This window comes from Lichenostomus cassidix, chromosome 4 (genome assembly GCF_008360975.1).
Source record: "Lichenostomus cassidix isolate B80296 chromosome 4, HeHo_3.0, whole genome shotgun sequence".
Classification (NCBI taxonomy): Eukaryota; Metazoa; Chordata; class Aves; order Passeriformes; family Meliphagidae; genus Lichenostomus; species Lichenostomus cassidix.
In genome coordinates this window covers 49,884,767-49,900,935 of record NC_139484.1, presented here as the reverse complement: position 1 = coordinate 49,900,935, position 16,169 = coordinate 49,884,767, and the positions used below count along the sequence as shown (strand labels likewise).

General features: G+C 37.5%; 1 protein-coding gene across 2 annotated transcripts in view; it reads right to left on the bottom strand.

The window, feature by feature from the left end:
- ARAP2 (ArfGAP with RhoGAP domain, ankyrin repeat and PH domain 2) overlaps window positions 1–16,169 on the bottom strand; it is a 127,189-nt gene that overhangs the window by 79,600 nt on the left and 31,420 nt on the right. For both annotated transcript variants that reach the window (XM_085059183.1, XM_085059182.1), the window contains exon 9: window positions 14,972–15,153. In XM_085059183.1, coding sequence (XP_084915309.1) covers window positions 14,972–15,153 — 182 coding nt within the window. The remainder of the gene's footprint in view (window positions 1–14,971; window positions 15,154–16,169) is intronic.

Genomic DNA, 16,169 nt, shown 5'->3' with positions numbered 1-16,169 from the left:
TGCATAAATAAATATTTAATAGAAGATCTAAGTGTTGAGAGTGTGCACTCATATTCATTAACTTTGAAGAATGTGTCAGACTTCATGGAGGTTCAGACCTTTTCTAGAAGCCAATGTAAAGCAGCAACTTCCCACTAATGCCTGGAACCAGAAACCTTAGGAGACCAAATAATGATTTGTGAATCCTTCCCATTTCTGTATGACTTGTCCTACAATAGTGAAGGGACAGCAGCACCAACAGTTTTGCCATACATTCTTCTGTGCCTGGACCAAGAGAGGGTTGATGCCATGACAACAGCAATGCTGCACAGCAGCTTTTTATAAGCACACATCTTTCCTAACCCACTCAGTTATCTCAGCATCATCTCTCCTGGGAAGACATCCTCCTTGCATTTAGTTCAGCCAAAAATAGAGTGGGGTGGTTTTGGGGCTTTGTTTGCTTGTTTTGAGGCATTGGTTGGTTTGGTTTTGTTTACAAAGAAAAGATCTTCTGCTGGCTTTAGATTCACCAATACTAATTTGTCTTTACATTACTAAGATGAAAATAGCAGATAAATGCAGGGAAACTATTTTGAATTTTTGTAAAGCAAGATCACTAATGGACACACACAGAGCTACTGCTTAGCAGCTATCCACTTTCATACTTGCCTAGGCTTAATGTCATGAAGGTAATGATTTTACATAAAAAACCCAGTTAGTTTAAAAGCAAATATGTAAAAGAGTTCCAAAAATCAATACAGTTTACAAACAAGCAATCTACTTTTCATTGCTTAAATACTGAAGTGGTTACAGTGTTAAATACTTATAGAGATTACTGAATTCCTAGTAAATCTATTGTAAATAAATTTTATTATGAGTTCATGTAAAAGCCATTGCCACTTGATTTTACTGATTTTCTTTTTAATTTGGATTTTACAACGATCAAAGCTAAGATGGGCAACCATCACAGCTAAAGAAGAATCCAGCTCTAAAATATCTGCACTATACTCATGTTTTTCAGGACTGTATGTAGAATTAATATACCCTTCAACACAAACAAAATGCCTTTTTCATAATAAATATAATCTAAATTTTTCATTAATATCTCCTCCCATTGCAAATTATGAGCGAGAAACACACTATGTAAAAATAAAGGAAATTCAAGCTTTCAATTAAATTATTTTCTGCTAATGAGAAGCAAAGGCTAATATCTAACAGAAAAGTACAAATTATCTGTAAAAATATGGAGCAACCATTCTCTAAAAAATGTACTTCAGCAAATTAAAAGTTAAAAACAAACCAAAATCCATAAAAAAATCCCACCACATACTTCTTTCAAATAACTTTTATACTCTGTGGTACTGTCGAGACAGCTAGTTAATAGAAAGAACACTAACAATAATATCTGTAATAAGTTATCACCATTTTCACATTTATTTTCTGTTTGTTTTACTAAGCTTCCTGTTGTCACCCACTGAACAGCACAGGGAGGTCTTCCAGGACCCGCAATAAGCTACAGACACATGGCTCCCTTGTAGCACAATGATTCCACCTGTCTTCTACATTCTTTTCGCTTCGTGAGTCTCTCACTCAAGCCCAAATCCTTACAAGCAAGAAATAAATCTCACTCACCTGAATTTAATGAGAAACTGAGAAAACAAAACTTGTCAGTAATTCTTGGGTAGGGGCAACAGGCCTAGATTACTACTTATTTCTTTCCTGAATGTTGTGCTAGAATAGCCTTCAAAATTATGCAATAATAATAAAAAATAATAATTTTGAAACACACACATATTGCTGTGCTCAGATTAGCCAAGATTCCTTACAAATCAGTGATTAGTGAAGGGCAGCACCTGTAGGGGCAATTTGTTCATGGAAAGTGAGCAGCAAACCAGGAAGCACTGATTTACAGGCTGATTGTACAGCAACATCCTGACCTAGAAACCAGCAAACTGAACCCCACTTCATTTCATGGGGAAGCACAGTGATAAAAATGCTGTGCTGGCTCATAACTGAAGCTGTGCAGATGCATCTCATCACACACAAGTTGCATCAAAATTGCAAAAACTCGATCAAGATAACACATAAAAGAGAATCTCACGAATTATAAAAATAGAACTAGAATTACAAAATCACTCCAATTTAGGACATTCAGAAACCCAGCAGCAGCACTTTGTACCATTTGTGGGTGGGGAGGCTTGTAACATGCTACAATGATTTTTAAGAACAGGAAAACTACCAAAAAAACCTTCTATATTAGTAGGAATGGGCAGCTGCAATCTGCAAACACACTGAAGTTAGCAGAAGGTATATTTTCTCAGCATGAACTTGTCATTTAAGAAACCAGGATGAAGAATTCAGGAATGAAACAAAATACTGCACTAAAAAGAAAAACTGGCAATTGACATGAATGGCAAAGCTCCAGCTGACATTCAAAGAGATAGAGATTCACCCCAGGTATCTGTGTATAGATCCTACAAGCAACAGCTTTCCTTAAACGGCCCCATATATACTGAAAATGCAATGCATCTTTAACTTTTCTATTTAGAAGGACAAGCAGCTACAACATAATCTGTACGTGCCTGTTAAGGTTAATTTTAAAATACATCTACATGCAGTGTAGGAGAATGAAATTTAGGTGTGAGGATAAAAGACCTGCACAATTAGAACACCTGAACAGCACCACAGAATCACACAGAACTGTGATGAGATAACATCCTCTGGTTTTGTATCTACGGTGAACTCTATTAACCTTTACCTTTTCTTCTCTCTGTAAAATTCCCCTACATCTCCACTTGCATATATTAAGATATATGTTTCTGATATTCCATACCACACCAGTGAGAGAAGGATGAAGAAATAAAGTCTGAAACACAGCTTTGTGTAGGAGTAACCATTTCATTTCTGCATGTAACACTGTCATTTCTACATTAGCATTTATTGCTGAGAACACCAATAAAGACACGCAAGTTTCACACTGCTAATTTTATGTATTTACTACAAGCAAGTACCTAAAGACCATCCAACTGCACATTGTTGTTAAACAAAACCTAACAAGTTGTAGATCATCCCTTTTATAAGTTTTTTTGCACAAAAAAACCAATTGATACACTTACTCAGGCTGAAATAAACCCTTTCTAGGTAAGTCTCATAAAGGGGTCCCTGCCTTCTGCTGTGTAGTTGGCTTGATTTTTACAAAATAAGATAAAAGATTGTAGAATCCCCCTTGCTTCGTTTTGTGAAGAAAAGAAGTGCAAGGTGAAACAAACAAACCTGGAAGTCAGAATCCTTCTCCCACATGGGTATCTGTGATAACCAGTCACAGCACTGTCTCCTTCTCTTCTCTTCTGGCTACTCAGGACTAATGAATTTTGCCTTGATCAGTTTCTTAACTTTTGTTATGACCCCCGTCTCCTGTCTCATCAGTTTTCTTGCAACCCAGTAAATTGGCAGCTGCTCAGTTCCTTCAGGGGAAAGAAGCGAGAGTCAATTGTAATAATGGGTTGCAATTACTCCTGTGTTGCAGGAACTGAGCTGCTGTTGCTGACTGCTGTCATTTTATCTGCCTTTGAACTTCTTTGTGACCCCATGGCAAGGAATTACAGCCCTCAGCTGGAAAAAGCATCATACACACAACATCCTGCAGAGCCTCTCAAATAAGTGCCAGACAGGCCGATAGTGAACCAGGATGCAGGACACAAAGCCACATTTATTATACCAATACAGCCACTCTGCTTCAAACCTCTTTTAAATGTCACTCATGTATCTCTATCACAGGTCTGCATACTGGACTTAAACCACAGACAAGGATAAATGTGGACAAATGCAGTATAGTGGATTCAGACTCCTCTCTGCCTGCCTGCAGAGCATAGAAACCTCTATAATTTGGAAACACTAGCTGGTAGTGACAATTTTGTGATAACTGAAATACAGTCATAGCTAACAGATAGCAGCACTATACTACTTTTTGTAGTATTTTTTTAATAGCCTAACTCACCTTAAACAAAGAAGTGGACATACAATCAATTTAATGCAATAATTAAATATAATATGCCAGAATCCCCAAAAGGATTAGCAAAGTCAATAATTAAAGTGTTTATCTCCATGAGTAAAACACACTTGTTGGCCATTGCATTATTTGGCTCAACATTTTTTTTTCAAAGTAATTTTATTGAAAATGCCACAGAAGTACAATGAAAAGGTTTACCAAGAGGGAGAAAAGAACCAAGAAAAACAAACCAAACCAAAGTTTTTTGAAATGCTCAAAACATACTAATGTACATCACTAGGCATGACTCACAATTCAAACAAGATTATTTCTACTTTTTATTTCCTGAATCATTGCTTTCAATATATTTTCCTGAATATATTTTCCTATCAACCACTGTCCAGGCCTGTTCACATAGTTCTCTGGCTGCCAACTGTCAAGTGTTTTGACAACCTTCCATCTAAAGAGGAGGTAACAAAACTTGACTTTTTTTTTCTGCTATTCAGTGCATGTAACATTTTGTATATGTTTCCTTACAAGCATTAGGTATCAATCAATCAATCAATCAATCAATCATTCTGATGGATCCCTGAGGGGTCCTGACCCACATGCTGAGACGGAAATAACTTTTCACTGAAGTTTTCTGGAAATACCTCTAAGATATACTGATTTTTAATGAATGAGTTTTAAAATGTGCCATCTCTAACAAAATGTTATTTTGTATGCAAAATATTTGAGGGAGAATTTAATTTAATAACCATGACATTGAAGTGTTTCATCCAGTAAGAATGCAGTTTGAGTTGATTAAGTTCAAATTTGTTAGCCTAGCAATTTATTAACCAGGGACAGAAATTATTGCTGAGAAAGCACACTGGGGTATTTGTATCCCACATTTGTACTAAGCTGTAAATCATAAATTCTCTTCCTTTTGCTATAAGGATGGTTCATTTATTTAGAATAAAATTTGTAGATATAAGATAGTGGAGTAGAGAAAATAATCTTTTGTTATTATTTGAACAATACCATACTGCTCCAAACAATATAAAGAAACCAGCACAGATGAAGAAAAATAAAATATTTATGGTCCAAAAATAGTAAAATGTCACTTGAGCTACAATGATATTAAAGATCTTAGTATTTTAAAGATAATCTCTATAATTCTTATTTTAAGCCATCCACTTTGCATAGCTAATGGAAACTCCAATGGTCTAATTATTTTAGTAGTCCAATAGCAACTCCAACCTGCTCTCTCTGCACTGCCATCAAAGATACTGCTCCCCTTTCCAGCCCATGTAGTGTAGAAAAGAACATCTTTGGAGCAAGCAAATTGCAAGCAATTCTTGAATTAAGCATTTGTACAAAAAGGGTGGGGGCTGAAAAAGTATGAAGAGCAAAAAAGGGAGGGGGTGCTACAAATTCTGGGTATTTTCAACAAGTTGCAATGGTCCTTACTCCGATGAACTCCAAAGAGAGACTGAAGTAAGACCACTCAATCTTGAAAATCACCACCAAGTAACAACAGAAATCCATGAATGCCAAAACTGTTTTCTCTATGAACACCGTGCATTTCCTGCTTGATCAGCTATTGCAAGCTAAATGCATTATGATCAATCACTTGATTTTACGTGCTTGGAGTTCAAGGCATTACAGTGTCAGCTACAAGGCACATTAACAAATTACAGACATATCTTTCAGACATATTTGGTCTCCTGCTGGTGCACACTAATGCATTTTATTTAGTTTTGCAACCAAGGAGAAAATTTTAATCATCATAAAGTGTCCGCCAGTACTCATCTGATGATACTTGTCATAGATTAGGCAAATCCTAGTCTTCAGCAATATTGCTTTTCCACTTCAGACTGGACAAAAGAATAGCCCCCACCTCTCTGTTACCTTTCACAGAAGGATATCCATACAACTTAGTGCTTTATCATATAGGCAACGTACCAAAAGAGAAAAATATCCTTTTGTGACATTACATGTCTGAGCTCTGCCACAGGAATTATAGACTGAATTCAGAAACCACATTTACTTAATTGAGTTGTAATGGCTTTCAAACCTGGAAAATTAGTAACAGAACATATATATACTAAACAATGAAAAATTTGAACTCGCATGTCACAGTATTTTTAACTAATTATGACATGGAATTCACATACTCTACCATGGAAATCTGGTGACAACAGATGAGGAGAAGACTGAGATTTGTGAAGACTGAGGTTTGAAACAGCTAGCTTGCCTTCATCAAGGGAAAGTCTTGCCTAAGTAACCTAGTGGCCTCCTATGATGGAATGACTACATGGGTGGACAAGGGAAGAGTTAGAGATGTCATTTTTCTGAGCTTCTGTAAAGCCTTTGACACAGACCCCCACATCTCTCAAATTGCAGACAGCCTGATTGGATGAGTGTACTGTACAATGGATGAGGGATTAGTTGGACAGTCACATCCAGAGGGTAGTGGTCAATGGCTCAGACACCCACTGGACATCAGTGACAAGTGCTGCCCCTCATGGATCTGTATTGGGACCAGTGTTACTTCATACCTTTGTTAATGACATGGATGAAGGGATCAAATGCACCCTCAGCAAATTTGCTGATGACACCAGGTTGAGTGGTGCAGTTGACACTCCCAAGGTACAGGATGACATCCAGAGAGGCTTGGACAAGCTTGAGAAGTGGCCCATGGGAACCTCATGAGGTTTAATAAGGCCAAGTGAGGTGTTGCATCTGGGTCAGAACAACCCCCAGTTTTAGCACAGGCTGGGGATGAACAGATCCAGAGTAGCCCTGCTGTAAGGGATTTGGGAGTGCTGGTGGGTGAGAGGCTGGACATGACCCAGCCATGTGCACTCACAGCCCAGAAAGCCATATGTGTCCTGGGCTGCATCCAAAGCCCCGTAGGCAGCAGGGCCAGGGAGGGGATTCTGCCCCTCTGCTCTGCTCTGCTCTGCTCTGCTCTGCTCTGCTCTGCTCTGCTCTGGTGAGAGCTCACCTGCAGTGCAGCATCAGCTATGGGGTCCTCAGCACAGGAAGGATATGGACCTGGTGGAGCAAGTTCAGAGAAGGCCTTCAAAATGATTAGAGGGCTGGAGCACTTCTCCAATGAGGAAAGGCTGAGAAAACTGAGTTTTTCCAGCCCAAAGAAAATAAGGCTCTAGAGTGACCTAACTGCAGCCTTTCAGTACTTAAGGGGAGCCCATGAGAAGGATGGAGAGGGACTTTTTACAATAGCATGTAGTGAGAGAACAAGGGGGAATGGATCCAAACTGAAAGAGAGTAGGTTTAGATCAGACATTAGAAGGTGGCATCACTGCCCGTGGCAGGGGGATGGTCCCTTCCAACCCACGCCATTCTATGATGATTCTGTGATGATCATAACATCCTTGCAACTAAGTTTGTGGAACAAATATTTCAGTGAGGATATGGTGTCTACACTGCCTCAAAAATGCTCTGCTCTTCACTGTTGTAATGGCTGTATAACTTCATGTAAGTATTAGTATTTTAGCTATGCTAATTAGTTTAATTAAAGTGAAATAAAGTAAAGGAAAAGAAAGCTGAGGAAGAAAGTAGTCAGTAAACTGAACCAAATGTGGCAAATGCATAGAAATAACAGAGGAACGGGAAAAATGTGTTTTACACTGCCTTCAATTTAAAGGAGAAAAAGCAAACAAAAGCCACTGACTAGTTATTTGGCATGTTTCCTATAAGAGCTGACTAATATGTTTACAATTAAACAGAAATCAAATAGTGTTCTAGCTGCATTTAATACTACAGTATATCGAGCTATTGAAAGAAGAGAGATGTAAGCATTGTTGAAAAATACTTTTCTTTAAGTTTCATTGTCACCTCAAACCTTCTTGTTGCACACACATACAAAAAAAGAAAACTTTTTTATTTAAGTGTAGTGATTATACAACCTTTCAGATTAATTGAATACAGAAAAAGCTTTTTCATGTGATTTACAATAAAAAGATGAATGCAGACCCAGTCTACAATTATAAAAGGAAGTTCCCATAACATTCTGGTTCCTGTATCTAGGGCTTCTGATCCAATACCTTATTTTACCACAGGATTTGAAGCCAAGATAGTAGTTCTTAAAAACAAGCAACACATATAGTGATAGACAACAGCCTTGGGAAATTCCAGTACTCTTAGAAGTAAATGGATTTCCCCAACACTGCATTAATAGTGTTATAGCCTTATGGCAAGTAGACTTAAACCTTCTTCAATTGCTTATGCGTGTGTTCTGCCACTACATAAAATCTTCATAACACTCAAACAAATCCCACTTTTCTTCACTGTTCATTTTTAAGTGATCAAGGTAGCTGGCAATATGTGTATTAGTCATCCATAAAGCTTGACAGAGCAGTACTGAAAAACTGACAGCTTTACTCCAAATCAGATTAATCACAAAGCTTTTTGTCATTGTGGAAGCATTAGGCTTTCTACCAGGTTCCATGACTACTTTAAGTGTATTTACATTTCAATGAGATCCTAATAGCATAAAAACAAATGAACAGGAAAAAATCCTCACAGAGTCAAAGTTTAGCTGCATGTAGAAGAACTTAACACTAACTGTCAAATCTTTTTTTGACAGAAGTCCTGTTTATGCCCTTCTCAGTGTTCTTTAGTAATATTTTCCACAACCTAGAATAACATCACACAAAATTATTTTTTAATGGAAAATGCAGATCTTCCCCACAAAGGTGGCCATTCACACATTTTTCTTCTCTGACTGAGCCACTTTAGCAGCATGTTATTTTAAATCTATTTTTTAAATCTTTTGTGAAGTAGGGGTGCAGTTAGTTTAGAACTGAATAAGTAATTGTCATAACAAAAACAAACCTTTTCCTCACTCAACATGGTTTGTTGTAATCATTCACCTTGTATTATAACAAGCAAAACCAGAAGATTTTTTACAAAAAAAGAAAAGCTTTCTTACAAAATTCAAGTTATTTCCTGTTCAGTCATTTCTTATGTCATGCGCAGGAATTGATCATTGCTATGTTTTTGAGTGTGGAAAATTGGAATGAATTTCTTGCAAGGAACTGCTGGAAAATTAGGGATATGACCTTAATCTATCATCCCAACTACAGCTTCATGCAAACAAATATATTTAAAAGAGGCTGGATCATTTGATTGCACTCCAAGTCATCAAATTATCAGTATATTTTATCTTAAAACACTTATTCATATTCGTCTTTCCACTTCCAAAATGTTCAGCATATATTTGGGTTGTTCTGTTTTTGCTTTTTAATATTTGTTACTGATTTCTATTTTTATGAAGGAAGAGCAAAGCCTGAATGAATCAAACAACAAAGAGCAAATGTTTTTTTGTTTTTCTGTTACCTCCACCTATTTAAGGCATTTCAGGACATGCTCAGTTGTATGTTTGTAACCATGTTTGATCACAGTCTGCACTAGCAATCAACTACAACAAAGTTTCTTTAGAGTTTCCCAGTTATTACAAATAACAGTTTATCTTCATAAAATCTCTGAAAGCACACATGTTCTTGGAGCAGGGGAGATGAGGATGGGGAACAGGAGGAACTCAGTTACAAGGATTGTGCTTCTTGTTTTTTCCTTCTTAATAATAATTCCTCCTTCCACTTCTACACCCCAATACATACCAGGCACTTCCCTCTCCTCTCACTGTCTATCAACCATCTGAACAGTCTTTTCATTCCTCCTCCTGCTTCCTTTTGTTACCTTTACTCTGCCATCTTTTTCCCTAGCTTCCTTCTCAAGACTCTCAGTTGCTTTGCTCAGGGTTTCTCATTAGATCTGAAAACTTTTAAGTAAATATTTCCCTTTCTGATCAACTTGCATTCAACTCCTCTGTCCAATTTTCTTTCATATTGCTGTTGCCATCACCTTGTACTCATTATATTCACAAATATAATCACGATGACACACCAAAGAATCTGCATACATTAAAATGACTTTATCATGATGCTTTAGCATGCCAACCAACCATTTCTACTCATCTTTCAGGACTTCATTTAACTGGTCTTCTTTGGTAACCTTCCATTGTTAAACGCTTTTGACTGTTCTTAATAGATACTTCTTTTTTTTAAGGATTTCTTTCTCATTCATCATGTTCTTGATTATTAATCAGGGTTCCATTTTCTCCAGGTAAAAACAGAACATTTCCTAATGAACAATCCTCTTTGCAGAGTATCATTATAAATTCCCATTGCTGTACACCCAAATACTTCCAAGTCTGTCCCTGAATCCCAACCACATTTTCTCTGTCACTGAATTTCATAGTATCATAGAAAGGTTTGGGTTAGAGAGGACTATTAAAGATCATCTAATCCAATCCCCCTGAAGCACATATCCAACAGGGGCATCTTTCACTGGATCAGGTTGCTCAAAACCACTCCTCATTAAGCCTGTGTTTCTCAACAGAGATAAGAATATATTTCAGCTCTAATGCAGACAGAGTCACATGCACACATCCTTTCTGCTTCCTTCCACTGGCCTTCACATCACTTCCTCTCTTTCAAAATGTCAGCCTCAAGCATCATCTTCGGCTTTCAGTTATCCTTGTATCAGTTCTCTACATTATCCCACTCTTTGCCATTTTCTGCCTGTTTAATATCTTTTCTTGTAATGCATCTTTTGGTGTTGTCCAGTTTTGCTTTAAGTGCACCATTAGCATTACAGAGGAAATGAAAATTACTAGGCACCCTTACTGGTTCATTCAACATGAATAAACATTTCCATCTGCCACAGAGCAAATCATTTCAATCTTTGACAAAACAGAAAACCCTCTGAAATCAATAGGAACATTGAGCCAAAATGAAGCAAGAGGTTTTTAATAAGTAATGGATATTATTGCTTATACATAACAAAGAGAATACTCATCACCATTCTAGCTTTAACTTGGAGTCATGCATGGAGAAAACATGTCACAAATTATTATGGCTCACAGTCATACCATTCCCCCACCTTTATATTTGGCAAATATTACTTAAATATCCCAGGTAAATACATCTAACCACCCAAAGTAGTAACAAGATGATCCTGATTTCTCTTTTCAAAGCCAAATTCTTCTAGCACAAACACTATGACACCTAGGCCTTCCCTGACTTTAGGTACCAGTGAATCTTAAATATAGCCTAAGAAAGAGGATATATTCAAGCAGACCAGACAAGCATCTGTCAGAGCCCTTCTGATGGTAACAGAGGGAAGGTTATCATTGGCATCACCACAGCAGACTGATATTTCAAGCCAATGTTTCAACTGTCATGAAGGATCAGATTACATGTATTTATTTAAGCACGAATGACTTTGAAACTGAAATGGGAATTTCAGCAAGCTGCAGGTTGAACAAATTGATTCTGTACAATTTATTTTTCACTTTTGCTCAAGATAGGAAGTTTAAGAAATTTACACTACATGAGTCAAAGAAATTGATGGTTTCATACTAGCACTATATCACTGCCAGAAGTTCAAGCTAAACCAATCACTTTTTAACTAGAAAGGGGCCTGAGACATGATGTTCTGATCCCAATCTGAACTTCACAAAGTTCATGGTGGTTATGTTACGATTTGGCATTTGGCTTAGGATATTCTCCACTTTTAACACTGAAGAATTTTTTTTTAAAGTAACAGCAGACTCTCCTCTATCAAGTTTATTAGAAATCAATGAATCAGCTCGATCCAATCTCATTTCAACATTGTAAGAAGTCTAAACAGGTGTCTTTTAGCACTGCAGTTATAATAAACCCCTCTAAGGCTCTCCGGGAGTCTAGTATGGACGTGAATTCCAATATGAACAGGATTTGAGGACATCCCTGGACAGATTTGCCTGATAATTACTGGCTCAACTGCAAACTTGAGACAGGGAAGGATTTCTAGATCAACAGCGCTCTCTAATGGATTATTGCTGTATTATGATGGTTTTCTTCAGTACTGCAGTAAAAATATTGTTTTTCACTTGAAATTAAAACACAAAAGGTAACAAAAGAATTGCAGACTATGAAAGCCTAAAGACAGAAGCTATTTCTTCTGATTCACAAACATCCAAAAATTAAATGAAGAGAGGACATTTTTCAAATGGAGAATTTAAAAAGAAACCTCTTAGAACCATTTCAATTTTTTAAGGTTAGATAAGTAAGCTTTGCACCATTGTTTGCAATATTCATACACACCAGAGGAGATGGCAGGCTGGTAACATGTCTAACCATTTGTTTTAGGGTTTGATTTTGGTTTGCCTTCTGCTGCACTGCAGTCAGTGATCTGTGCAGAGTATCCATGTAGTAGAAGAGGAAAAAAATTCAAGTAAAAAAGGCTGTATAAGGGTGTGCTTTCACGATCAGCTAAAGAAATTCTGAAATCCATAATGTTGCAAGGGCAGAGCAGATACAACCTGCCACATAACTGCACAAGCAATAGAACCAACATATGTGTACCCACACAAAATATCATTTACAAAAATCTGTAAAAACAGAAAGTGATGGAGGAGGGGAGCAGTCTTAGAGTATCTGAATGATATAATCTGCACTCTGAAAATGCAGAAAAGAGCAATCAAGAATACTTCAACAGTGAATGGCTCTGTTTTGTATCAACATACAGTCAGAAAAACTGACTCAGCACAGTGGGAAGAGCTGGGAGTGCCCCATATCAACGGAGATATGCTCGAGAACTGCTCGAGGTGAGAAAGATGCTCCCAACAGTTAGATACAAGCAAAGTAAGAATGAAAGAAAAAAGCAAAAATTTGATGTCAGGTACTGCAACTCTCAAGAGGGTTGCTCAAGAGGGTTTCCCTCTCAAGAGGGAAACTAGACATAACTAGTTTCAAATGACCTTTCACTCTAGGGGAAAGATTCCTCCATAAGTCTGGGTATCTTTGCTCCTCAATCAAAAAGCTGAGAACATCCATAAGGACCACTCAAAAATATTCAGGGGCATAAGATTAAATACGCATAAGTTCAGAAGGGGAGAGTGGCTTGCTGACAATAAACATCTACAAAAAGAAGATTTTAATTGATGACAATGCTTTCCATGGATCCTCACTGATAAAATACCTGAAATGCCATGATGGAAAAGTAACATTGAGCATTGCAGCACAGTGTGAGTCTCACAAGCAACAACCGTAAAGTTGATAAACTTGGTTCTTTCTAAATGCAAGAGAACCCCAGTCAAATGCAGGGTCTCAGAAAGGAGTGGTGGTGTTTGCATTTTGGTTTTGTTCCACCTTAAAGAGGAGTTGTAAACTTTACTTAAATAAACAAACTAACGGACAGGTCACCTATTCATTACAATAACCAGGCCTGAGGATTTCAGTCTAGGTAAAGAACACTGTGCTCAGCTGTGAAGACCACTCTGTCTCTCCAGGATGTTCATTCGGCAAAACATATGCTGCAGGCTTAAATTCAAATGGCATATAACAAATACACTTCTGGTATCATATTACACATCTAAATAATTTGTGGAGTTTTTTACAGCTACAAAACAGCATAAATCCATAAACTGTATCATGTTTGTGGTGAGTTGATCCTGGATGAATGTCAGACGCCTGCCAAAGCTGCTCTATCATTTCCCCCTCCCTCAACCGGACAGGGGAGAGAAAATATAATGAAATATTGAGGGATGAGGTAAGGACAAAGAGAGATCACTCACCAATTACCATCATGGGCAAAGCAGACTTAACTTGGGAAAATCAGCCTAATAGTTTTTTGCATTACCAATCAAACCAGAGTAGGATAATGGGAAATAACCTGAAATATTAAAGCACCTTTCTCCCACTCCTCCCTTCTTCCTGGTCTTAACCTTGCTCCTAATTTTCTCTACCTCCTCCCCACTCAGCAGGATGGGGAATGGGGGTTGTGGTCAGTTCATTAGACTTCGTCTCTGCTGGTCCTCCCTCTGCAGGTTTGTCATGTAAACCCAACAGAATATTCTTGATTAGTTGGCTGTTGACTGACCTCAAAGAATGTACCTAACAAAAAACTTCCTTAGAGTAAAGTAAGTAGAAAGAAAAACAGGTCTTTCTCAGTCTCAAATTTCCTGCTGTACCCTGGGAAAAAATGGCAAGCTTTAATATCAAATGTCACATGGTCCCTCAAGCACACCTAAATAATGTCACACAGAAGAGGATAACAGGAGAGGAAGTTAGATCAACTCCAAAAGAGACCATTCACATTTGAGACAGGGATTTGCCTGTACACAACTTTGAAAGAAATAGAACAAGGCAAGCATGTTAAAACACCTCCCCCTGTGCCATCCCAGGTTCCAGCTACTTCTGGGCAATCAATTGCCTCACACAGAAATAGCACTTGCCATTTAATGTCCTGCAACAGATTTTTCTTCCACTAGTTCACGCAATTATTCACTGAACCCAACTATCCCCATTTATTCCCTGCCTACGGCATCCTAGAGAGTTCCACAGATAAGTACTTTATATTAGCATATAGTCATACCCAAAACAAAACTAAAAGCTCTAGATTTTGGGAGCTGAAGTGATAGGCCTACTTGACATTTTTTAATACTGATTATGTTTAAAATATTACGGTGCACAACAGAAAACGGGCAATCTCTACTCTTAGAAACAAAAAGAACATCCATTTTGAACATTTCACTGAAGTATCAGTTAAATACCACAATGTGCTTCTGTATAGCACACTTTCCAGGGCAGTGTATTATAAAACACTGAAACCAGTGCACAAAATAAGCCTTCTGATTAAGTTGAGTGCTTATGGCCCACATTTTAGGAGTGAATTAATCCCAGCCCTGACACTAACATGTTGTGACATTCAGAGCTTTTCACTTCACCTCACTATATATTCCCTTTTTTCTATTGTACAACAGACATAATGACACATTGCCCACTTTGTGAAGCCTTCTGAGAATTGCAGCAATAAAGTACTACATATAAAGAGATATGCATTTATATTGAAATGCACCTATTCACAAAGAGCCATCAATTTCCAACTCACTAGTTAAACCATCTTTATAAGCTTTCATTCACAAAAAAAAGCACATGAAAAATTTACCTGCTCATTTTTGCAGATCCATACAGTACTCCCCTGAAGTAGAATAAAGATTTTGGTTTTGTATCCTTTCAGCTCAAGATATCCGCTTTTCTCAGGGGTGACAGAAGTTCGAGACTGAGAGTTATTATCAGACTGCAATTTCAAGGCATTGAGTATGGTATTAACCCAGTCATTTCTTTCTTCTAAACAAGAAAAAAATATTAGTCAAAGACAGTTAGTTAAGCAGCAGCTCCATTCTTCTCTACACATTGGTTTTCCCAATGTTGTTGCGATGTCGGTTGATGACATAGCTATGACAAATAAGAGATAACATCCACTTTGAAGAGGAGGTGCAAATAAAAATCATGAGAATCTGTTCAGTGAGGTTTTAGAAGGACAGCTATTAAATTAATTCCCAATAATCAACAGACCAGTAGAAACAAACTGATGATCAAGATTCTTATAGTCATGACTACTAGTTCTAAAATACTTTATTCCAGACAGCTTGAGGACTGAGGTGGCAGACAGGTGGCATATTCACCTTCTGGAAACCAGATCAATGGGAAAGAATTACAGCAGTTATGTAAGCAGAAACTAGGGAGCTTAAATATCATCTGTCACTGAAGAGGCAAACCATCACCAGTGCTATTCCATGCTTGGCCATGCTTTTAAGGAAAAACACTTGGCAGTTTACAATCTATTCCATTAAGGTGTAGTGGTTAAGCTTGATATTGTCAAGGGTACTGAGTAATCAAGAAAATGCATGTTTGAGTATCTTTGCATGCATTATTAATGTAACATCTTACAAATACATGAACACAAGGAGGTGAAGTAATAAAGTTTCGCTCAGTCTCATTCACTGTGTTCAGACATTTCACTGGACTAAGATCAATATACTTTAATGCTGAGTAGTCCGAATGAATTAGATTTGCCTTATGCGATTGGAATATCATGAATATTTCAACTGTTTGCTCTGAAAGAGTCAGATCATGAAATAGGGCAGGGAGGGGCAGGGAAGGATTGCAAGTTCTATACACAGTAGGTATAAAGCTGGCAAAATTAGCGTGAAGACTGCAAAGAGCACCATTGAAATAATAACGTGCTTACTTCAAAAATGGCATGTGTGCAACATGGAGGAAATAAAGGAGGAAGTAAAGAGGAAAGTAAAGAGGAAGTAAAGGAGGAAATACACAAATTTAAGAGTCATAAAATACTTTGA